Genomic DNA, 24,513 nt, shown 5'->3' with positions numbered 1-24,513 from the left:
CGCCAGAGGCAGAGACTTTGGTGCAGGTGTGCAGCCCGCACTCCGCTCCCGGGCAGAGAGAAGGAGGAAGAGGAGGAGGAGCCGGGATTGCTCAGGTGGTGGTGGCGGGGTGAGGCTGCGCTGAGTCAGGCACTCACACACCTGCCTGCCGGCTCCTGGCCGCTTAAAGCACACGGAGCTGCCTGCCGGAGACTCCTACGGACACATCCACTAGCACGTTTCACACCTGGCTCCGACAGGAAAGGACCACGATGGGGCTGTTCTACAGCAAGAGCCAGGTAAGAAAAGGCAAGAGGAGGCTCTGCAATGGGCTGAGAAGGCTGCCTTGGGGGCAGAGGGGACCTGCTCCAGGAGGGGATGTTTCACCTCTTGTATCTTCAGCTCTGAGAATTATCCTGAGCAAAGCAGGGTTTCCCTCTGACTGGGTTTTGTGACTAGTTTGTGTTTTGGCCTTCAGAAATGCAAAAACTTTATTGATGTAGTAATTTACTGTTTTGAAGATTCCCAATTAATTTTAAAAAATACCTTTTTGCTTCCACCTAACTGGGCTAGGCAAAACAACACACTGAGGAAAAATAAGGAGTTATCACTAATGCATAGGGAAAGTAAGAAAACTAATACTATGTGAGATGTTAAATACAGCTTTCTTAAAAAGTGTGGCAGGTTTTGGGCATAAGGGAATGAATGGTAATGTATTGTTATATACTGATCTATGTATTTGTTGCAGTGATACTCCCTGCTCTGTAGGTAGTGTGTTGTTTCCTCACAGGAAACAACCTTCAGGTTTGTTAAGTGTCTTTTGGTAGCCACCTTTATGTTTAGGTGGTTTCCCAAAATAATAAAAAGGCTTGGGTTGGAAGGAATCTTAAAAATCATCTAGCTCCAACCTCAGCCCCAGGGGGAGGGATATCACCTACTACCCCAGGCTGCTCAAGGCCCCGTCCAACCTGGCCTTGAACACTTCCAGGGATGGGGCACCCACAACTCCTCTGGGCAAAGTGTTCCAGTGCCTCAGCACCTCTGAGTAAAGAATTTCTTTCTAATATCTGATCAAAATATCTTTTTTGGTTTAAAACCATTCCTTCTCATCCTATAACTAGCTGTGGAAAAAGTCACTCTCCCTTTTGTTTAAAAGCCCCCTTTAGGTACCAAAAGCTGCAAATATTTCCTTTGATATATTCCTCAGAGCTTTGCTTAAAGGAAGATTGAGTGAGCTGAATTATTCACAGAGAAGTAATTAACTACAGACTTGTGCCTTTCACTCACTCCTCCTGAGAAGTTTGGGATAGTCTCTGGAAGGCGCTTTACAGGTCCTCATTTTTTAAAAGCCAGCACTTCTATTTCTATATCAGACAGAAGAATGTAATTATGTAGCTATAAATCAACTGATGTGCAGCATCATTACACCATGATATCGTTACTAATTCCTGCCCTGCTAGATTGTTTGCTGTTCGTTGTGAAATATAATGGATATATATGACATCCTGTGAATTTTCTCAGACCAAGATGTGTGTCAGCTGTATTAATAACACAGCAAGGTTCTTTATCACACCTTTCTATGAGATTGGGTTGTAAGTGTCAGATACCTCAAGCTGAAGGTTTACCACAAGTGTTCTCAGAATGGACAAGGGAGGACGTCAGAGGTCTTGTCTGTGGTCACAAACCTTCTGGGAAGAAGGCAATGCACAAGGAGGAACCTCAGTTCAGAAATGTTTTTGTTGTTTGGAACTGAAACACTAATTCAATTCTATCTCATGCTATACTTCTGTTTTTCCTTTTTGCATTCTCATCCCATGCATTTTGTGTGCTTTTCAACAGACAGAACCGTCTCCATGCAACTTGCTCACCGTAAAAATCATACAGATGAAAAATGCCAGGAAAGCAGACTTGTGTGAGTATCTTGGCTATACCCCTGGAGCATCCTCATGCTTGTAAAACTACTCTGAATATATCAAGTGTCACAAACACTACAGACTACATTTAAAAGGAGAGAGATAGAAGATGTGTGATGCTGGTATGCCGAAGATGAGGCAACACAGTTAGAAGACGTTTTTCTTTTAACTTTGTCCATATAACACTGAAGTCTAGCCACCAGTTGTAATGCAGAACATGTTTGCACAGATTGCATAAAATATTTCACATCTGAATCTGCAAATAAATGTTCTTTTATTCACAGGAAAGATTGCAATAAGAACTTTTTTTCCATGGTTCCTTCTTACAGAAATGTCCAGCCTGTGTAACCCCGGGCCTATCAAAGAATATTTGATGTGAGCTCAGAACCGCACACTTGGCACCTCTTATGGATTATCAAATTTCATTCAGCAAAAGGCATGGCTCACATGCCTAAACATGGCTCACAGTTAGCTTTTTCTATTCTTAAAAACTTTTACAAACTGCCCAGGAATTACAGTTATGCAAATATTTATTAATGGTCCATAAATATCTGAACTGTGAAACATTAGAAAAAATGGCTTGAATGATAACCACCTCCTCCTATCTGAGAAGAGGGCTGATTGTCTTGCATCTGTTCATTTATACACATAGAAAGGTCTGAGTGCAGAAAGTTTCTATATGAGCAGGACCAAGCTAAAGTTGTTCACTTAAAAAGATCCAGGACAAGATGTTTTTGTGCCTTTCCATAATTATTTGCTTCAAGTTCTGCAACAGTTTGTACAGAGACCAAAGATATGTGAGGAAGAGTTTTTCACTCTGATTTTTAGAGAAGAGCAGTAAGATGCTTTGTGTTGATGAATGTATGGGGAAGAAGAATCCATATGAACCTTCTGATTAGACTACTTCTACAGCATGGAAAGCATATTTGGAGCTCAGTTATAGTCTGGAGAAAAATCCCTTCCTACAACTAAAACCTATTTGAATGTACAAACATGCACACTGAGCTGAAAAAAGAGGTGTGGAAAAATTGTAACCCTTAGCTATCTCCCTTAGATAATTATGTTCTATTAAGAGGTCTGCATTACAATGAGCTTACCAACATTCCTTTCAACCTTTTTCTCATCTAGATCAATGCTTTTCATTTTCATGCTTAGGCTGTTTTGTTTTTTTTTTTTCTGAATGGAGTTTATTTTGTTTTGATGGTGTCCTATTCAATATTAGAAAGTTTCCAGGGCATGGGACAGGGAGTGAAATGCTCAGCCTTTTCTGCTTCCCAGTCCAAGCCATGTCCCACCACCCCATAGAGCTTTCTAAAGGAGAAGTTTGTGTGACAGGTGATTTTGGAGGGGAAAAAATTTTGCGTAAAAAAATGAGGACACGCACTTGTAAAAGGTGAATATTTGTTATGGATGTTCATTGTGTCAGAAAAGAAAATCATACCAGTCAGGGAGCACTGCCTTGCTTATTTATTTCAATGTTGAATCTATTTTTGACTGAAAGCTGCTTATTTCCAGTAACATTTAATTTTACTGAGTGTGAAAATTTTTAGCTGTATTTATCAGAAAGATTTGCATTTAAACTGTTTGAGGACCTATTTTTCTATGCAGCCAGATGTACAGAAGTCACAGAGTTCAATGACAGGATCTTTATAATATAAAAGAAACCTATATTTCAAAAGCTTAAATGAATTAACTTAACCTCTGCTTAGCTTTTCTGACAATGTAAAAGCTAATGCACGCTGCGTGTCCATAACTTTATAGGACTTCCACTGAGAAGCAGCAAAACGGGAGTCTTGAGATAAAAAAATGCAAACAAAATTTTGCTGGTTTTTGTAAAACCAGGGGAGTATTTTTGAGTTGATTCAGTCATCTTTACAGTTCTCTAGAGATTAGCTTGACGCAGTCTTACAACTCAGAAGCACATGTCCTCCATCACCACCAAAGTGGACTTCTGTATAGGACCATTTTCTTAATACTTTTTCTCATTCTTCCTTTTCTCAGCCCTGTTTTTATTACTTTCTCTTTCTTGCAAAGTTTTATAGATAGAGCAAGATTGCAAGTGTCACCTACTTTTGATTCACCTTACTGATTTTTGACATTTTAAATTGGCTTCTTCTATCTCTTGCCAATTGTGCCTAACCTTGCACTAAGTTTCTGTAGAGTTTTCAGATCACTTTGTTTAATACTCATCTAGTGCTTAAAAGGTCTCCCAACCTGGTGCTGCAGGTTACCTTTATTATTGGTCTATCTGCTCTGTTTTCCAGGTAATAGAGATGGGAAAATTAATCCGTAACAAGAGAATCTCAAAACATCACTACCATTTCTTATGTAATAGATAGTAAAAGATCTTTAATAGGAGTTCAGTGCATAAGAGAGTACTTTTAACTAAGACGATTTAAAGGGTTTCCTTCTGCTTTTTAAACCCCAAATCTTTTTAGTGCACCCTTCCCACTGATCCCTTAGTGTGTAATTTATAACACAAATTTCCACTTGTGTATTAATGCATATCTGATATCATTATTAACACATGTGACTTTAGTGCCTTGTTTGTGTTCTTCACATTCCCCTTTCTCACTGAGCACACCCACAAGCTCATCAGGCCCATTGGGCTTCTTGATATTCCCGGACCTGTGATTGCTTGCCAGTTCCCAGATTTGGGTGTGTCCTCCGCAAGCATCCTGATTCCCTAATGGGGCAAGCCTTGGATGTGCACCAATCCAACCCACCCTTAAATACACAGCTTTGTCTCCTGAGATTTTGCAAATTTCAAGATCAGCTGCTCACCTTGGGCAACCACGATAGCTCTGGGACAAACAGAAGGACATGGCTTTTTGTGGTTCAGCCTGGGAGTTCCCCATGGCAGGAGATCATGAATGCCAAAGCTTATGCAGGTTGCAGGCAGAGTCTGGACAAGTTCATAGAAGAAAAAAGAAAATCCAGTTAAAGTAGGCTCAGGAAGTCTCTATATCTTAAATTGTGAGGACTGAGAGAGCAGTAAATTATGTTTTCCCTCTTACACTCTCCTTAGACACCCATTTATAAATGTGAGGCATGATGTCCATCCTTGATAAGACCAAGTTCCTTCCCAGAAAAAAGTGGGCAAGGGGACTAAAAACCAAGATGCTGCAGAGAAATTAAGTCTTTAAGTGGTGTTAACAAATGGAAAAGCAAGGAAACAAAAGTGTTAAGGGTTAAAGAATGTGAAAGTAGGCTACTGCATGGGGATACTAAGTTAAGGAATTTTAAGCCATCATTCTCTGCTTCCTGAAAATGCCCAAGACCCCTCAGTGCACATTGAATGTGGGCCCTTGCCTAAATGGACCTTGACCAGTATAGAGTTAAAAATATTCTTCATTATTTTCTTAGTAAGAAAATGATATTTTTCTAAGCTTTTATAGTTTTTTATTTTAACTATGCTTTTTAATTTTGGAAATTTCAAGTTTTGGATTTCTTTAATATAAGACAAATTTGGGTACTATATTTTATAAAACGATTAACTATATTTTATATTTTCAACAAAACTTTTTTACAGAATTGCAGTAGCAATTCTGCCACATATGAGATCAATTCATATTAAAGTCCCTTGAGATCCAGGAAAAAATTATAGTCAGTAAAATACATTATTGTTTGAGGAACTGTGTTCTACCATGATATTTATTGCAGGAACATGTAGACTTCCTCTGGTGTTCTGTTCTTGCTCTGTTGTTATTGTTTCATTGTTATTTCTTACTTCACCATTTAAGCAGTTGCAACTACACACCAGCAGCCTATTGTCCTAGGTGCTGCATGAAATATGATTATAAAATCAGAGGATGTGGAGTGATAAAGACAAACAAGTAAGGTTGTTTAGCAATATCTCAACAAAGGTGTGTTAAAAAGAGGGATGTAAATGATATTACATAAATATAGTTTTAGGGATACTTGTAGCGTGCTCCACCCAGAGTTAAGGGGAGGGTGGGAGAAAGTGTGAAAGCTTTTTCTTGAAGTTTACCTATTAGAAGATGAATACTGAATGATCCCTGGGGACAGGAACTGATCTCCTTGGACAGAACAAATTCTGATAAGCCTGCCTGTAAATTGCCTTCTGTAAGGCCACAGAAGTAGCCCACATTCCTATTTAAAAGATAGTATTAAAAGTTTCAATGCCATCAATTATCTAGTATTTTGCCCTCTGGAAGACAGCGCTGCTGACTTGTCCCCCTGCCCTTAGTCAGGTACCTACTTAGCTATGAAGTGGGCATAAAAGAAGAAAAATTCTCCTCTCCCCTGGTGTTGATAGCTTATATTTTGTGACTTGACTGGATCCAAGTGCAGGAAGACCAGGTCAAGGAGATGCTCTGGGCAAACAAGGTTAGAGACCACATTATTGGTTCAGGTCCTTTCAGCAGCACAATCAGAAAAAACTAAACCTTAAGTATCATGAAAAATCTACCTCCCAGAAACAGTGAGGAACTAAAGGCAGTCCATAAGGAGAAGGATGCTTGAGGCTTCTGCCCAGATTACGGATGGGCTGAAGCTTGCATCTGTTAACATTAAAAAAGGAGATGTAATTAAAAAGAAAACGTTCGGTTGAGCCCTGCTTAAATTTGACCTCTTGATGAGGCAGATGAGATTTCAGCTTGAGCCAGATGTGTGGGTGTCCTGCTGTTTGGGATGCAGCATGGGACTGTGGCAATGTTGTTTTTTAGCATGGGTCATGTCGTTGTAATGCTTCCTACACACAATTAAGATCCAGTCCTGCCTGCTATTATCCTGGAAGATAATTAGACATTTAGTGTAATAACTAGAGGAGGAATCCATGCTTTCATAAATACCTGCTGCCACACCTTCTTTTGGCCGGATATTGCCTCACAGGAATACCATGGCTGCCATCCCAAGCATGTTTGACAGCTGTTAATGTGTCGTGGTGGAGGGGAGGGACCCAAGAGGTCCCTGGTGTGATGCTGTGCTCTGTGTATCCTGTCAGAGCTTGGTTGCTGTAGTTATGTGTTGACGATGTGCTGACGTACAGGGTGGTGGGGGTTTGCTCGCACGTGGCTGGCAGTGGGAGCCTTGTGTGTGTGCATGCAAAGGCAGAGGGATATTGCAGTGAGACCCACCAGACAGGGCACAGGATAGGCAGCGAAGTGCCATCTCTCACACACCTGCTTATAACTGGAGGTGGTCAGGCAGAACACCAGCCTGAGGTGTCCAAGATGTGTAAAAAAGGTTCCTGGGTGTTGTAAATGCCTCCCTCTTAACAGCTGGAAAATAATTTACAAACAAGAGGTAATTAGGTTACAGAGGTTACTTAGGTTACTTTGGTTACAGAGGTAATTAGGTTACTTACGTCTGAAGTGCAAAAGGCATCAGCAAATGCATTTTACAGCAGGGAAGAGGGAAGCATGCTTGTTTAGTGGCTGTCAGAAATCTCCCCGAGAAAGTCAGAGGTTAAATGAGAAGTCAGGGCTCTGCTGTCTGACAGGTAGTTGTTTCTCAAAGGTGGATGATACATGCAGTAGCAGACAGTGACCACTTACAGATAAGAAACAATTGATGGAGTTTCAAAATACTACTGAGTTCTTTGCAACAGATGAAATCAGAGGATGTGTTACTAATTGGGAAATGCCAATGAAATGAACTTTGGTCTACCCATAGACTTACCCATTTGGATCCTTCTGATCCTTCTCCTAGTGGTGACATGAGCCAACAGCAATCTGTGCTAATATGGGTCAGGGCTTCCCAAGCACCAAAAAAGATTTTTGTAGGGACATTTCCTTATGCACATAGAATTTTGGGAGCTATTAGAATTGTTAGAAGCTCAGCTAATTTCTATGTGTTTTGATGTTTTTTTAAGAAAACATATATTGTAATATATATGAAAACTATTTAATCAGTCAAAGTTACTCTTCTTTCATTCAGAGTTACTCAGAAAAGATTACTTAAGCCTCAGAGAAATCAGGGGCAAAAAAAAGGGCTGATTTGTTAATTCTTGAGTTACACGTGGGGCGTCAAGTCAATTATTTTGTGTTTCCCAAAGTCAAGTCTGCTAGTAAAACGAAGTGTGACAGGAGTTAGGCCTATTCAGATGCTGTTCAGATGAAGGTGTGTCTGCTATGTGATGGCAGGAATGTTTGAGTATGTGGTATCACCAAAAGAAGAAATATAATTCTACTAATGGGATTGGCATTTATGGCAATGCTCCCCATGCTATCTTTGGCACTTGTGTAGGTTGTTGTCCCTAACTAAGAGATCATGTTCTGTAGGGAGACCATCCCTGACTTTTGAGTGTGGGTCCACAAGATCGTTAATCTAATGATTCATGCTTGCTTTTTTATTTCCTAATAATGATGACAAATATATTTGCCAGTAGATTTTTCTGACCTCAGAATGAAAGTGCTTGTTGATATGCAAGCCCTGCAGACTGCTGCTAACCACTCCTTCCAACTAAAAGCTCCTACGTGGAGTTCAGGTGGGAAGCTGCACTTTACAACTGGCCACTTCAGCTGAGAAAGGAAAATAAAAGCACTGAAGCTGCCCTGCCTACATCTGGAAACATTAAAATTAACAGGTGAACTTTACGACCTGTACATGCCCCGAATGGAAACAGCAGAGCAATGCAATTTTGTGCAAAGAAGCGATGTCAGCTCACTCTGGGCCGGGAAGAACAGACAAGCTTCCACCTGTACATGAAGTGTTGCAAATACCTTTGCCACTCTGGCTGAGGCACAGAGATGTAGGTGAAAATAGTGACATTAGGCAATACATATTTTAAATACAGCTTTATTGCTGAAAACTCTGCTCCAGTACAGCTGCTTCTCAAAGCAAATGTCATCCATCAAACTGTTTGACATTTCAATGCTTTTCTTATAATCTTCTTCATAGAAGATTAAATTCAATATTTTCATCTCCACAGGTGATTAATCTTCTTTTCTTGAATTTTTTTCTTTATATTTTCTTGAAAAACTCTGTTGCTGAGTGTTTCCTTTTTTAACTTTCATAAGGGAAAAAAGCAGACTGAAATCAGGTGCCTTGGTAGAAGATGTGCCTTCTGTGACAGAAATTTGGCTTCATAGGAACCTTAAATGCAACAAGCTCTTGCCTCCTCTGCACTGGCAGTCAGAGGTCCTAGAAGAAAGAAAGGATGCTCAGGAAGTAGACAAGACAGAACTTACAGCCAGACCTACTCTAGACATATAAAGTCATGCTCATGCTTACCTGTGGAAGTTCAGTGTGTAGGAGCTGGGCTCTGTCCATGTGCAGCCCCTGTCACAGCTGCTAATGTCCACGGTGGCCAGCCCTGTGAAGCTACTCTGTGTGTGCCCCTATGTGTATGGATGGCACTTCAGCAACACAACTGAGTATTTTGAATGTCTATTTTTTTTTTTCCACAGGACTTATAAAATAGTAGTTCTTAAGAAGAACACACTTACAGGCCTTCACAATAGTAAAGCAAGATGGTTTTCTAGCAGCAGCTTGATGGTATCTTAGCTAGTGCCAGGCCTGAATTCTATGTACTGCTTTGTGTACAGAGCTTAGAAATGCCCACCTTACAGGGGACTAGATTGTTGCATTGGACCACTGCTTTCCTGCTTTTCCTGTCTTCAACAGTAAGTCAGTCTGATTGCTATGTGAGCCTGAGCCTGCCAACAGCTTCAGTGCAGCAGTTCCGCACCAAGACTGTCCAGAACAGCAAGAACCCAACATGGAACGAGACCTTCCACTTCACGATTCAGAGCCAGGTTAAGGTAAGACTGCTCCAGACACCTCCAACAGCTATTCTTACCAGATAACAAGCACACCATATGGTCCTTCTGAGATCCTTTGTGCAGTATCTGCACTCTCTTACTGTACTTATTTATATTTTGATGGTTTGCTAAGACTGTATCTGCCTGCACAGTCAATAGAGTACACAGAGAGCAACTGCAACATTTCTACTTTTTCATTCTTTCCCAAGGTTCTTCTGCTAAAATGAAATATATGTAGCATGTTATATTTGTTAAACCCTTCATATTTATTTATTTTTTTCCCCAGAACATTCTGGAGCTTAAAGTTTGTGATGAGGACAAAGTAACTGAAGATGACCATCTCCTCACTGTTTTCTTTGATGTCTCCAAAATCCAGCTTGGAGAAAACATTCAGCTAAGTTTCCAGCTGAATCCACAGGTATGGATAAAATTCAAAGACAAAGTAAAGAGGGTGTGGTCAGGTGAGAATATGCTTGTGTAGAGAACATGCCAAGAGAGAGCAGGGGGGAGCAGCCACCAAGAGGCCCTGCAGTATGGATTCCATTTGTCCTGCAAGGCCTACACTAGGAGTCAGCTAAATTAGTGGATAAGATGCTAGGAATATATGATACTAGAAGTATAACAGATACAACATGAAGAAAATTAAGTCTGTGGCATGTGAAGCAACAAAAGGTTTATAGAGACCCCTGAAGGGCACAGATTCCTGTAGGGTATCTCTCTCCACAGGATACCAAGCTGTGGTGACTGCCTTAATTTTCTTTTGCAGGGAAAAGAGGAGCTGGAGGTTGAATTCACAATGGAGAGCAGGTGTGTAAGACGAAAGCTGGAGGTGTAAGATGGAAACACAGGGGTACTGCTACAAATTAGTTCACACTTGCAGCCCCCTAACACTGCCAACATCTGAATAGAGCAGAAGGTAACTTTGGGTAAAGTGTTTAATGAAGAAAGAATGCATGGTGGTGCCTGGTATGCATGCATCTACACTGGGCATCCAGACACACAGAGAAGCAAGCACAGATGCTAGTGGGAGCATAGAGATATCGCTGATGGCAGCTGTTCATCAAGCTGAAAGGCGCATTCCTCATAGGAGGAAGTTTTAAGTTTCCCCTCTTTACTGTGGGATCCCAGATGTTTGCTCTGTCATAACTAGGGTTTTTTCTGTTTCTTTGCTGACTGTACAGTTTATAGAGAGAATAAACATGTAGATCAGTCCTTGTGCTGCTGATTTTTAAGGCAAATGGTATTTTCCCCCCCTTTTTTTATCACATGTTGGATGGATTCAGCAACTTTTTAGCTCTGATTCTACAGTTTGAACCGAACAATTTTGGGCAACAGTGTGATTATGCCATCTGTGTCCATTGTCTTCAGTGTGTCAGAAAATTATCCTCTCTAATACACTGAGGAACTTCTCTGTTTGGTGGATGTCCACAAATGTTGCAAAATTCAGACTAACCTGTGAGAGGCAAATTGGATTGAATATGCATGTGGAATTTCTGATTCTGTTTATCTGTGCTGCCTGTACAAAGATGGACTTTTTCTTTAAAAGATAATGAAATAATGCTTCAAGAAGAGTCAGTAAAAGAGTAAAATAAGAATGTGCTGGTTTTGAATTGATTGTTTTCCATTTTGTCTTTCAGTCCAGATCCTCCTGAAAACATTATTACTAATGGAGTTCTAGTGGTAATTTTTATTTCATAATCCTTTTCCCTTCTGTATAGGAATGCTTGTTGCAGAGCTGGTGTTAAAGGTAGCAGGCCATTGTGATGACATGGAGGCATTGACCAAGACCAACACACACAGCCTAAAGCTGGTGTTGGCATTGGCTGTCCCATGTGGTCCCAGTTTGCGCTGGGAAGAGATTAGAGCAGTGAAGACTGTGAGGTGCTGCCAGTGCTCACCTCTGCCTAAACTGAGCTCTGCTCAGGGAGAGCTGGGCACCCTGTTTGGAGAGCCTTCTCCTGTGGCTGATCCTCCCCCAGGCCCTTGCAGGGCCATTCCTGCAGGCAGAGTGAGCAGATCCCTTCTCTTTCCTCATCTCTGTGCATTGTTATTTCCTATGGGGAAGTCCAATCCCATCTCCCTAGACCTGGTAGTAGGTTTACAGGCTGGCACCACCTCTCCCCTGAGGTCTATGCCCCAAGACCCTGTCGGCATGGGTCGGTGTAGTGGATGAGGTCGAGCTCTGCTGACAGTGAATGCCTTTGTCTCTTGCCCTGTTGTCTCTTACAGTCCCGTGAGGTTTCCTGTTTGGATGTGCAGGTGAACGATGGGAGGCTGAGGAAGGACACTATCGGTGAGCCTTTCACTGACTTACAGAGCAAATCAGTTTGCTGCTTAATGGCAGAAGCACTCCGTGTTTCACACTTGAATATGCTGGTTTTAAAATTATTTAGGATGCAAGACAAAATCTCACTGATGCCAGTGGCCTCTGGAGATGGTTGTAGTTGATCAAAAATATACCGATTATTCCTGAATTTGGTGACATGAGCATGTGGTCTAATTTCCCCAGAAAATATTTTCCTCTGCAGTGACACCCTGCCAGATATTTACAATTTTCCAAAGCATTTGTGCAAGGAATTGAGGTTTTTTGGGTCCTAAACTTGAAGTAACTCCTGTTGTCTCTGGATTCTGGGACAAAGTAATGGGCAGAATGAGAATTGGGCCTCTTTTACCTCCTAACTTCATAGAATACTTTAGGTATAACAATATAAGACATGCCACTGGGTGAAACACAAGACACAGTATGTTGAGAAAGACATTTACTGAACACTTAAAGCAGTGTATCACTGCCATGTCAAGCCCATACTTGTGGAACTGTGTGCCTCTTACGCAATTTTTCAAGTATCTTCTTCTGACATCTCATGATGACCCCAATCCAGCACACTGCTTAAGCACCTGGATGATCCAGCTGAGCTCAGAGAAAAAGTTTGCTAGATGTGACTGAAAATGTTTAAGTGAGGTAATTCTTTTGAAGGCTGAATATATACTTTGGAGTGTGTAGCTTTACAGAATATATTTTACCTTGAACCTTGTGGATTGATTTCTACATAAAGGCCACTTTTTATTACTTCAACAGACATATCAGATGCTTTTTGCATGAAAGGAAAAAAACCATCAGACATTATTTAAGTGCTAGAAATATTTCAAAAGAAATATTACAGGTTGAAGGAAAGAGAAACATGATAGAGGGACTGAGATTTAACTGATATCAAAGAGAACTGTGGTCTGATTAAAAAAAAACACGTTTCTCCCAAAAGTCCAAAATTTTCAAAGTATCTCAGCAATAAAATAGCATATAATATTACTACATTATTCTGGTGTAATGATATGGTATTTTGCACATTTCAGACTTTCAGAAGAGTGTCCCCCCAAACTATTATTGGCTGTGAATCATTATCTGATGAACAGAACCATAGTATCTGCTATCACATGTATTTGGAAGTGCAATGGTGCTATATCAATAGTCACTATATGACACGTTCTGTACACCATCTCTAAAACCCTCAGATAAATCAGTCTATTTATTCTTCCTGTAATTTGGGTATCAAATTGATGTTGTTACTTTAGGAAAGCATTTATTACATTACTGTGCAAACAAATCATCTACTATTTTTGAAGAGCTTAAGTTTGAACACCTTTGCTTCAGAGAGAAAGTTTGCATTAACTGTGGACGGGTCGTATGAAGGAACCCAGACGCACACACTGAGCTCCTGCCTGTGCCCCACGTCCCCGGCCAGGTTCCACTACATCAAGTACAACCAGTCGGCGCTCACTGTGGCTCTGCCGCGGCGCAGACGCCTCAGCAGGGTATGTGAGCACCACTAACATGTAGCTCTTTCACTGGGGACCTCCAAGATCTGAGTGTGTGTGCAGATCTGTGTGTGCTGGGAATTGGTTAGAGCATGTATGTGAGACAGGGGAGACTGCTTTTACCTTTTTTCTCTTTTTTTTTTTCTTTTTGGTAGAATCTGTAACTTGTTTATTTTTCTCTTACCACTTTTTCCAGTCTATATCAAGTCAAAATGAAAGGGACATGAACGAATCTGTGACTCTACCTCTGAACTCGCTTCCTATACAAGAGAAAATATCAATAGGAGAGGTGAGAACAAGTCTTTCTTAACAGAAAACAGCCCAACACCACTCAGTTCGGCGGATGATTAGTCTTAGAGCTCAGTGATTCAGTTCCTGTCAGACACAGCATGCTGTGGTATAAAGTGTGAATGACAGTCGCTCTGCAACTATGCAATAGTTACTTTTTCTTCTGTTTTGCAGTGGATCCAGGCATGCCCTGTGAAATCCTGTTCTGAGTTTAAACTAACTTCTTCAGGACATGTCTAATATGTATGTTTATCAACTTAGTATGCACCCTAACAGTATGGCACTTAGGACTTATATTTGCAAAGTGAATGCCTGAAGTAGAAGATAAAATCGAGATCGTCCATATGTGTATAGTTCAGATGCCCAGCTTTCAACAACCTTCCCAAATAATGAATGTTAAACTATGAGAAGCTGAAGAGCCCTAAGCCCACCTAGCTTGGGTGAATGGCTTACTTTTATTCAACCCAGATTGTGCTGGAACTTGTGAAGGTCTCTCACAGTCCAGGCCATTGCTGGCCAGATTCTCCAGCCACATTGCTGAATTCAAAGATAGTGAAACTTAGGCCCTAGGTGGAGTGGGGGAGGGAGGTGCAGGAGTAACAGCCTGAGCTTGCTTACACGGTTTGTATTGCAATTTTCAGGACAGGACAATTGACTTGTACACAAAGGCAAATGAATGGTAAGTGAGTCTCCAGCAAGACCTGATTCTGTAACTGGGGGACATCTGCTCCTACACAAATCTCATTTGAAATCAGCAGCGGTCAATGCAGGCTCAGATGGCAGCAGATGTGTGAGTTCATCATGGGTTGTAGGCTTTTATTTGTGAGGCTCTCCTTTTTAATTGATGGCAAATTAAATAATGGGTCGCCTGTCCTCCAAATTTCCAAGCTGCTAGCGCATCTCAGCAAGAGGTCTTGATTTGTGTGGATTACTATGCCCAAAGATGGAGAAAGCAGCTCCACAAAGAAATCACATTTCTGAATTATACAAACAAAATAACTTCAAGGCATGGTAGCTGTTTCTCTAATTTCACAGCTGCAGTGCCTGTATCTAGTTACAGGATGCATGGCAGCACTACTGAAACTTGAAAAACAAATTATATGAGCAAATAAAACCAGAAATCTGTAGTAGATACCATAATGGACAGTGTGTCATGATTTGCTCTGCCTTCCTATTTACATTCTCATTTTCAGCCACAGCATTAGTAGAGGCCTGTCTGTGGTGCTGTTTTTTTCCCATTTATTACATTATACTGTCCACAAACTGGTCTGTAAACACTCACAAGCACAGCTGGAGTTGTCCACAGTGACTAATAATACAACAATATCTGTGCCCTGGTCTCAGGACTCAGGGTCTGTGTTTCAGACCAAGAAACCTTGATGCTCGCCTGGGGTTTGACCTCTGCACAGATGAACAGAATTTCCTGCAAAACCGAAAGAAGGTAGTTGCTGCTGCACTAAAGGACGTTCTTCATCTGGAGGAAGATCTGCAAGAGCATGAGGTAACTAGTTAAGGCCACTTTTGGGGGATTTTTCTCTCTCCTTTCCCTCAAGCCTGGAGATGAGAGATGATTTTTTTACCTCCATCTGGATAAGGAGTGAGGATTGTTAACATCAGTTCATCCTCCAGGGCACTTTGCCACCAGTGTGATCTCAGCTAGAGAGTTCAACTGTCTATTTAGATGAGCAAAATCTGTGTTTCCACTCAGCTTACAAGTGAATTATTTGAAGGCATTTCAAACCAATAGTTTGGTCTGTGTTTCTTAAAAATCCTCTCTGAAGTGCCAAGACCTAGTTTATCCCACAGGGATGTACAGTATAGAGAAATGTTGCTTTATCTCTTAATTTATGTGTTTTATCTTACTAGTGTCTGGATGTAATCTTTTGGCATTATTTGTGCCTTAATGCCACTCTTTCATCTATACTTTCTGCTCTTTTTTTGTGTCAAACAGGTGCCTATAGTGGCTGTGACCACTGCAGGGTGTGGTATAAGAGCCCTCACTGCCATGTATGGCAGCATTTTGGGTCTCCAAAAGTTGCGTGTTCTGGATTGTATTTCATACATCAGTGGTTCATCTGGCACAACATGGTGAGGAATCGTTTTGATACTGTTGTTTGGCTCTTGTTGTGTTAAGAAAAGCCTATGTTCTGTCTCAGTTTCAGAAAGGGTAAAAGTGATAAATTGAGTTATTGCTTCCATCTTTGGGCCATGAATCACCTATGAAAGAATTATTGTGCATTGTGACCTATCCCTAACCAAAAGAGGTGACTGTATTGGAAGTGTAAACATCCTTAATCCTATGGAAAATGATCTTTTATTGTTATTTATTGTTTGACAGAAACAGCATTGACAGCTGTTTTGTTGCATCTCAGATTAAATGATTTTTTACTGGTTGCCTTTAGACTTTCATTTCTGCTCAAAGTAAACTCAAAGAGAAGAGTAACTAAAAGATAAAATTATATGCATCCAAAACTCTACAAGGTTTTCAAGTTTTCTTTGAGTTTCAAAAGCATCTTGTTAATTTCTCCCTGCATTCCATTGTGTTTCCTGTCTGCAGGACAATGACAAAGCTATATGAAGATGCTGATTGGTCACGTAAGGATCTTGGGGAAGTAATTATTGAAGCACGGAAGCAAGCAGCCAAGTGCAAGATGGGGGCTTTTTGCTTGAAAAGTCTGAGGAATTATTACAGAGAGCTGAGCCAAAGGACCCAAGCAGGACATAAAACATCTTTTATTGATCTGTGGGGGCTCATGATTGAAGCCATGTTAAATGATGGGGTAATGTCTATACATCTTTCTTCTCATAAAGTTGTTGAATTAATGTTTACAACTATTTCAAGAAACTAGAGCCCTAGGAAGAGACACCTGGTCAGTAACACTGTACTTGGTGCATTGGCAGAACACCGCTTATTTACATTAATATCTTGGAGACAGAGTGTATGTCTACACTGGAGCCTGAAGTGTGATGGAATGTGCCAGAAATGCTCAGACTAGCTCAAAAGTAAGCATAATGCTGATTAACACTACTGCTGTGCAAGAAATTTTTAAGGTTCTTAGGTGTTTTTCATGGCCCTATGCTTTTATCTCTCCACTGCTGCAATATTTGCACAAGGTGCAATCTTAACTTGATTGTACTGCAGATGTACCCATTAAGTTCAGCAGTTTGTGACTTAGTGATAAGAAAGTATATAGATCCAGAGCTAGTGAGATATATTAGCTACAGTGAGTGCCTTTCAACTATTTTGAATTTGATCTCCCAGGATCTTCAATTTCTAATTTTATTGTAATGATACAAGCAAAAACTTTCCAAACTTTCTCCAGACTGATGATATCTGGAAAAAAGTTTGAAAGTTTTTTTTGAAAAAAAATTTCAAAATTATGTAAACATGGTTTACTTTTTGTCTAGATGAAACAGATAATATTAAATATTCTCATTTCATATAATATTCCACACAGTGTTTCCAGCCTCAGTGCTACATAGCAAAATTTGCTAGAACTTAATTTGGCTGAAGTATACTCAAAACCTCCATTTCCTGTATAAGTCATTAGTATTGGACAGCTCAAGGACTTTTCCTCTGTGGATTTTAACTTTCAATATAGTATTTAAAAAAAGAAATCTTGATTAGAAGAATCATTAATGTGCTACCTTGAAGAGCTCTTATCATTAACAGATGAAGTATACGATAACAGTTGAATTACCCAGATATGCAGTATATTCTAACTTACATTTAACCATACCAAGCTAGAACAGAATGTGAAGTGATTCACTGCTGTCATTGTATACTGAAAGCTGAACATGGCTGGTTATCTTAACTGAAATTGTTCCTGCTTTCTTGTCCTCAGTTATTCAAGCACATGGAAGGAAATTTAGGAGCAAATTCAGGAAAATGATGTCTTAGTCTTTATAAGCTCATGTTTTTAAGGAACTGATTATAAGCTAACTCTTTGGGTTTTTTTTTCCAAATCCAGAAAAGCCACCACAGACTTTCTGATCAACGTCAGGCAGTGAACCAAGGTCAGAACCCACTGCCCATCTACCTTGCCCTTAATGTCAAGGACAAAGTTGCCACCAAAGATTTCAGAGGTAATGGTTCAATTGTAAAAAGAACTAGGTTTTCACCGAGGGAGATACACTGTGGGGATACAGTAAATAATGATGAATTGTTTTAAATTCTCACTCCAAGCCCAGAGAAGCAGTGTTCAGAAATGTATCATGTCCAGTTACTCTTTACATGTCAAGAGTTCAATAATTTGTAAGATCTCTTGGCATACAATTGTCTATTTTCAGGTATTAACTTTGGACTAATAACACAACATAATTCTGTGACAAAGTCTCAGAGATTATATTAATTCTTCAAGAAAGTAATTCACTAGAGCTTTAAGTTTGCTGAGTATATGTTCTGGCCCATGATGGGAACTATATGATCTTTAAAGTCCTTCCCATCCAAACTATTCTGTTACTCTGTTTCTCTTAGCTGGCTAAAGGCAATAGAAGTCAATGTGAGTTCTAGTCCACCTTCCATGAGAAAACTTTGTACTCACTAAATATAAAGAAGAATTTGAATTTTCTCCAGCCCTGACAAAATTCTTTCACAAACCTGGGGACAGTATGATAGCTGGTTCAGCAGCGGCTGTTGGCAGGGTTTGCTCAGGACACATCCTGAGTCAGTTTTCTTGTGAGAGCCAATGTCTGAGAGGCTCATTCCAAACCTGGCAGCAGGGCTATTTTCTATAGTGGAGCTAACCTTGGTGCATGTGTTGGCAGAGTGGGTGGAGTTCACGCCATACGAGGTGGGCTTCCTGAAATATGGCGCCTTCATTCGTGCAGAGGATTTTGGCAGTGAGTTCTTCATGGGCCGCTTGATGAAGAAGATCCCTGAGTCACGAATCTGCTTCATGCAAGGTAACTCACCAACCAGGGGGAGTGACAAGATTTTAATAAAAATATCAATGATTCAGGAATTTGTACCCAAAAAACTGCTGTTATCATGAGGCAGCAGAGGCACTGGGTCAGGCTCCCCAGGGAAGTCACAGCACCAAGCCTGCCTGAGCTCAAAAAGAGTTTGGTCAATGTTCTCAGGCACAGGGTGTGATTCTTGGTGTTGTCCTAGGCAGGGCCAGGATGATCCTTGCAGATCTCTTCCAGCTCAGGATATTCTATGATTCTATGTTTCCTGAGACTCATTCAACTGCCCTTGCCAGCAAATGTGGTTTTATCATTTGGTCTAAGAGAAAAATAAATTAAAATGGCAAAGAAGTTGTTATGTAACTTTGTGAGTGCTTTTAAGGCATCATCATTTCCTGTAGCTTGCAAAAACTTTTCAAAGCTGAAAATCTATTATACTCTCTGGAAGCCAAATAAAATGTTGAAAAGAAATCAGTGGGGTGAGAAAGAGGAGGATCAAAGAAGGAGCTGTCTGAAAAATACTTTTTATTAAAGGAAAAAGGAAATCAAAATAGGAACATGAAAATTGAATTTTAAAAAATTCCAGGTAAAACATGGTGACAGGGAAAAGACTTGGACTTTTTTCTGAAATAAGTTTGCACTTGGAGTCTACCACTGAAACAGATGTCTAAACTTATGCAAAAATTGGATAGAAATAAGAACAAGTTAGAGAACAGCTGGGGAAGGAGCAGAAGGCAGTTTTAAAAGAACACGTGTTTATGTCTGCATTGCTTATTATACCTCTCTGACTTTCTAGGAATGTGGAGTAGTATCTTCTCCAAAAATCTCTTGGATGCCTGGCATGCAGCTGACAATTCAGAAGACTTCTGGCGCAGGTGGACCCAAGACAAAGTGACTGAAATAGGTAAACCAAAATACTTTCCTACAGACCCCTCTGATAGGGTAACTGCATTCACATTTCCCATTTTTTGAGCTTTTCTGTCATCCTGTTTCTCTCAGTCTTTGGGTATGGGACATACCAGAAAAATGAAGTTATTTGATTTTACTGAATAGTCAGTGCTTTGCTTGAATAGTGAGACTGTGACAAGAAGGAAAGGCACCATCAGACAGGCCTTGATATAAAAGAGATAGGGAGGGATATGGGAGTCTCTAAAGTGTTGTCCTTAAAAGGCTGGGAAAGAAATACTTGTGTCAAAGCCTCATGTAATCTATTTGTTAGCCAGAAAGAAGCTTGATGGTTTGTTTCAATATCTCATTGCTCTGCACAGCACATCCCTCCCTCAAAATCTGACTAAATGGAAAGACTTAGTAGACATCAAACAAGGTCAATGTGGTGGAGCTTTTACAGCAGCTGAGAGAAGCAGCTCCATGCTGAAAGACCATTCCTTGGAAATACTCATGAGCATCTTCATGACAAAATTCAAGCAAAGCCAGTGAATAGACTTGGGCCACATTTCTGTGGACTATGTTTTCATAAAAAACCTCCAAAGTCTCATGTTTGAGTTTATATAAATCATTTGCAAGTTTTGTTGAATTCAGGTGTCCACAACTGAACCAAATAGAACAATCTAGCTTTTTAAAAGTAAAAATATTTAGTCTGAAAGTAAAATGCAGAAATTTTTCTATGCTTTTCAAAATAAGCTTTAAATTTAATATTTAACCTAAAAGCAGTAATCCCTTAAAATATATTAATAAAATTATTTTCCCTGTTTGTTGTTCGCTTGGAAAAGTGAGTTACTTCAGTGTGTACCAATATCATACTATTTGATAAGAAAAATATTCTTTTTGTCATGTGTAACCAACCAGAGTTTAGAAAACACAGGCTTATGCTTTTGTCACAAAATTAACTGGAACTCACAGCCGACCATAGGGAAAATAATGCAATGCTGAGCTGTGAACACACGATTACAGAAGACCCAGTGACCCTTTCTCCTCTTTGTCTCTAGCCTCTGCTTAATTATGGTTATAATTCAATTTCATGCCATTTACGCTGTGTATCTCCAGAGGAACAGCCAGACCTGCCTGAGAAGCCATATGAGATGGCCACGTGCGTTTTCACTCCTACGAGCGGCCTCTCCACGACGCTCCGGGACATCCTGACGGATCGCCCTGCTGTCTCCAAGTACCACAACTTCCTAAGGGGCTTCCAGATGCACAATGAGTACATCCAGCATGAACATTTCACAAAATGGAAAGGTGTGGATGGCTCTCCTGCCTACATATCTCATTGGGGCAGGCACAGGGGCTGGGAATTAGTGGGATGTTTGCATGTCCTGAAGAGAACTGAGTGGGTTTTGTGGTTACCTGTTAGTGCTCACAGAGAAGAGGGAGAATGAAGGAACTACCCACACCTTTCACTTTCAGTAACACAAATGTTCAATTATTTAGTCCTTGGGTACTCAAAGTCCTCCCAGGAATAAAAATTCCTAGGATGGGGTTCTGAATATAAGGCAACATCTGTGTAGGTTTCAGTGCAGTTCATGGGTTTAGAAACACAACAAAATTTGAGTGGAGAGGCTGAAGGAGCTTTAGGTTGCTGCATGCTACCTACTCTAGCGCAAAGGGAAAATCCTGGATGGGAGGGAAGCTTACCTTCCTTTTGCCTTCTGACTTGACAGATGTCTTTTTGCAGTTTGCTAATAGCTCTGAAACTTCTATTCTTTAGACACTTTGCTAGACACCTCTCCCAATGACCTGAGAGGCAACTCAGAACATCTGGAGCTGGTGGATGCAGCTTTCTTCTTTGAAACCAGTTACCCACCCCTTCTGAGACCAGAGCGGAAAGTGGACGTCATCATACACTTAAATTACACAGGTGGATCACAGATATTGGTGAGAAGTCTCAAAACTGATTTTCTTTCACAACAGCTTTTGCTTTGCTTTCCACTACTTTCAAACAGGTGTCTATGAAACATGGAACTTAGTGGAATTTAGTAACATGCTGTTTTCAAACCTTTGAAAAAGAATGGACATTTCTAGAGAGGAAAATATGTGTATTTTTCTCAAATTACTTTTGAAACATCACCAAGTTCTTCACCAGTGTAATACAAACAGGCAAAGTGAAGTTAAGAAAGCCTTGCTGCAATGTTTATTATGGTCTTATATATAATATTTAACACCACAAATATAGTTGGGCAATGTCTGTGATTCAAGTGCTGAATTTAATCTGCATTTTGCTTATAAATGCATGAGTTTTTTCTTCCTTTTTTATTTTAATGTTGATTTTCTAGCAAGAACAGCCTAGTGAGTAACGGGTTTCTTCATCTCTATTTTATCTTTTTTAATAAATATATTTTTTCTCCCTAAATGGTGGACTTGAAGTGAGGTATCAATTGCATTTGCTGCTCTTGCAGATATCTAATTTGGTTAAGATGGTTATATACATTTTGAAAGCAGTATTTAGTATTTAACCACAAAGTTCAGTGGTGAATGTTCTGCCAGTTTTTCAAGTGGAAGACATTTAAATGGTGCAATTGCACATGAAAAATACTTGTCTTTGTACTTCAGTGGAAATGATAATATCTTCAACTATATTTCTTTCTTGTAGTCTGAAATCTTTTGGAAATACTTAATTCCAAATGGAGTGGTACTTTTTTGTTAGATATTTTAACAAAGTTGGTCACCACAAACGGGCTTTCTGATGAATATTTTTAGTGCTATATTTTGAGGTCTAGAGCATGTTATTTGAAAATCTCATGTTTTTTCTAAAATTCAAAGTTAGAGACATGGGTAGATTGGTCTTAAAACCCTGCTAAAGTTTACTGAGGTCAATGCACAAATTATCCTGCTATATAAACAGATAATGGTACTGGGACTCCTACTGCCTTAGACTGCAAATATAGTTTTGCTTAGAGGCACATTTTTTCTCACTCAGTTCTCATTTAATCAATGGTCTATAAAGTGATTTGAATTTATCTGTTTTGTTTCTACATCATATTCTCATTTTAGAGATGTGCCTTAGTACAGGTTTAAACTCTCTTTGCCATCTTGATATTAGGTGTTTTCCCGGAAGATTATTTCCAAATGGTTCCTCAGGCAACTGAGAAGCAGTCCTTGGGGCTGCAGGTGTCCATGTTATTTCTGCTGTCTGATTCTCAGTCTGTTTTGTGCAACTTTGCATGAACTGCTGGGCTTTGGCAGCAGTCTGAACCTTCCTATTTTTTCTGTTCCTTGTGCTGCTGCTGTTGACCAGCCCCTGGAGCAGGCTTGCAAATACTTTGCAGAGCAGGAAATTCCATTTCCCTGCATTGGACTGACAGATGATGAGAAGAACCTGAAAGAGTGCTACATGTTCGATGGTGCAGACACCCCAGGAGCTCCTCTGCTGCTTTATTTTCCGTTAGTGAATGACACTTTTCAAAAATATGTAGCACCTGGTAAGTTAACAGTACCCAGGTAACTTTATTGACTCAAGGAACATTCCCACTCCCTGGGTGTTTTTCCCTCAACCCAACAGAGCCTCCCTTTGTTTGCTTGTTCAAACAAGTGAATAGATTGCAAAATGGGACGATTCAAACTGTTTGCAAAATCTGGTGAAGTCTTGTGCATATTTTTATTTGTGTCTTGGTGCAATTCAGGGAATAGAAGAAATGCGTTCCTCAACTAGAAGAATGGAAACTAATCTTCTCTTGTAATTTCTGAGAGTTTACTTTAGTGAATAGAACAAAGTATATTTTTTAAATTATGTGTGGTTTTATGACACCCAGATCTAGGTGAGAATCACAATATAGAATGGTTCTGTGAAGGGCCACTATGCCTTCTATTTAGGCCATTTAAGATGCTGGTTTAATATGCCGGAATATCCAAGCAATCGTACATAAAGGGTCCTTCTGGATTAGTATTTGAGATGGAGACTTTGCTTTTAAGATGGTTTCCAAGCCAACGAATATTCTGCTTCCTCTTGTCCCGTATATCTCTATTCCTTTTAGTTTGTGTTGTACCAAAGAACCTGCATGGTAACCCTTGAGCAGGAGTGACCTCACAAAATGATGTGCCATGAGCTGGCCAGTAGATGGTGCTGATTGCAATGGAAATGACACTTGCTTTATTCCAATAGGCTTTGTTCAGAAGCAGATTTATCAAGAGATCGTAGCACGGCACTCATCTTCTTAGTAATTGCATCTATGATCTCTCCCTAATTATTATTGACCTATCAAAGTATGGTATTTCTGTGGGACTATACAAACACATTCCTTTTTTTCCCTTGACAGGCATGGCACGTACTGCTGCTGAAATGGAACAGGGCAAAGTTGATATCTCCAGTTTCTCCTCTCCATACTCAACCAGGGAGGTCTCGCTGAAAGCAGAAGATTTCAACAAGCTTCTGAAGCTGGCTAATTACAACATAATGAACAACGAGAACATGATTCTTCAGGCCTTGCGCACGGCTGTGGCATGGAAGAAACAAGCCCTGAGCCAGCCAGCATCACAGGCACAGCCCTCTGCTTGAACAGCACTTCCCTGTCCCTTACTAAGCATTTACCAAGACAGCATACCTGTGATAAATACTTCACCATTCTTGACAGGGGCCATAGCTTTCTAAGTAACCTTCTCAATCCTATCCAGAATTGTGGTATTAAACTCAGCAGTTTCTGTTGTTAATACCATCTCACTGTGATGTTCAAAAGATGAAGATTCAGCTGTGTGTGATAGGGCAATAGCATTAGCTCTCCTTGTCTGCAATCTCTTATGGTCTTGGTGGCTAGCTGCTAATATTTTTTCATAGGCAAAATATTTTGGCATTGGGACTATTGGTAGCAAAACCATAAAGCCCTCTTCAGACATCAAAGGTGATTGCCATGCAGTATCAATTTAAAACATTTTACTTAGTTTTAACAACCTGAATGAAATGAGCTTCTAGCTTTAAAGAGTTTTGTTTCCCAGGTGCT

General features: G+C 40.1%; 1 protein-coding gene across 1 annotated transcript; it reads left to right on the top strand.

Annotated features, from left to right (window-relative positions):
- The first annotated feature begins 251 nt into the window (after positions 1 to 251).
- Positions 252 to 24,074, top strand: LOC118687331 (cytosolic phospholipase A2 epsilon-like). Its single transcript, XM_036384255.1, has 20 exons — positions 252 to 278; positions 1,819 to 1,891; positions 9,483 to 9,619; positions 9,906 to 10,037; positions 10,386 to 10,426; positions 11,257 to 11,299; positions 11,849 to 11,912; positions 13,266 to 13,426; positions 13,626 to 13,718; positions 14,359 to 14,396; positions 15,062 to 15,218; positions 15,669 to 15,805; positions 16,275 to 16,497; positions 17,689 to 17,803; positions 18,485 to 18,622; positions 19,422 to 19,529; positions 20,630 to 20,821; positions 21,291 to 21,457; positions 22,818 to 23,001; positions 23,836 to 24,074. Exons 1-20 carry the CDS (start codon positions 252 to 254, stop codon positions 24,072 to 24,074), a joined length of 2,469 nt encoding a protein of 822 aa, XP_036240148.1.
- The last annotated feature ends 439 nt before the right edge of the window (positions 24,075 to 24,513 follow it).

The sequence above is a fragment of the Molothrus ater genome, chromosome 6, assembly GCF_012460135.2.
Source record: "Molothrus ater isolate BHLD 08-10-18 breed brown headed cowbird chromosome 6, BPBGC_Mater_1.1, whole genome shotgun sequence".
Taxonomy (NCBI): Eukaryota; Metazoa; Chordata; class Aves; order Passeriformes; family Icteridae; genus Molothrus; species Molothrus ater.
Note: the sequence above shows the minus strand (reverse complement) of the source record. Positions and strands in the feature narration are given on the sequence as shown.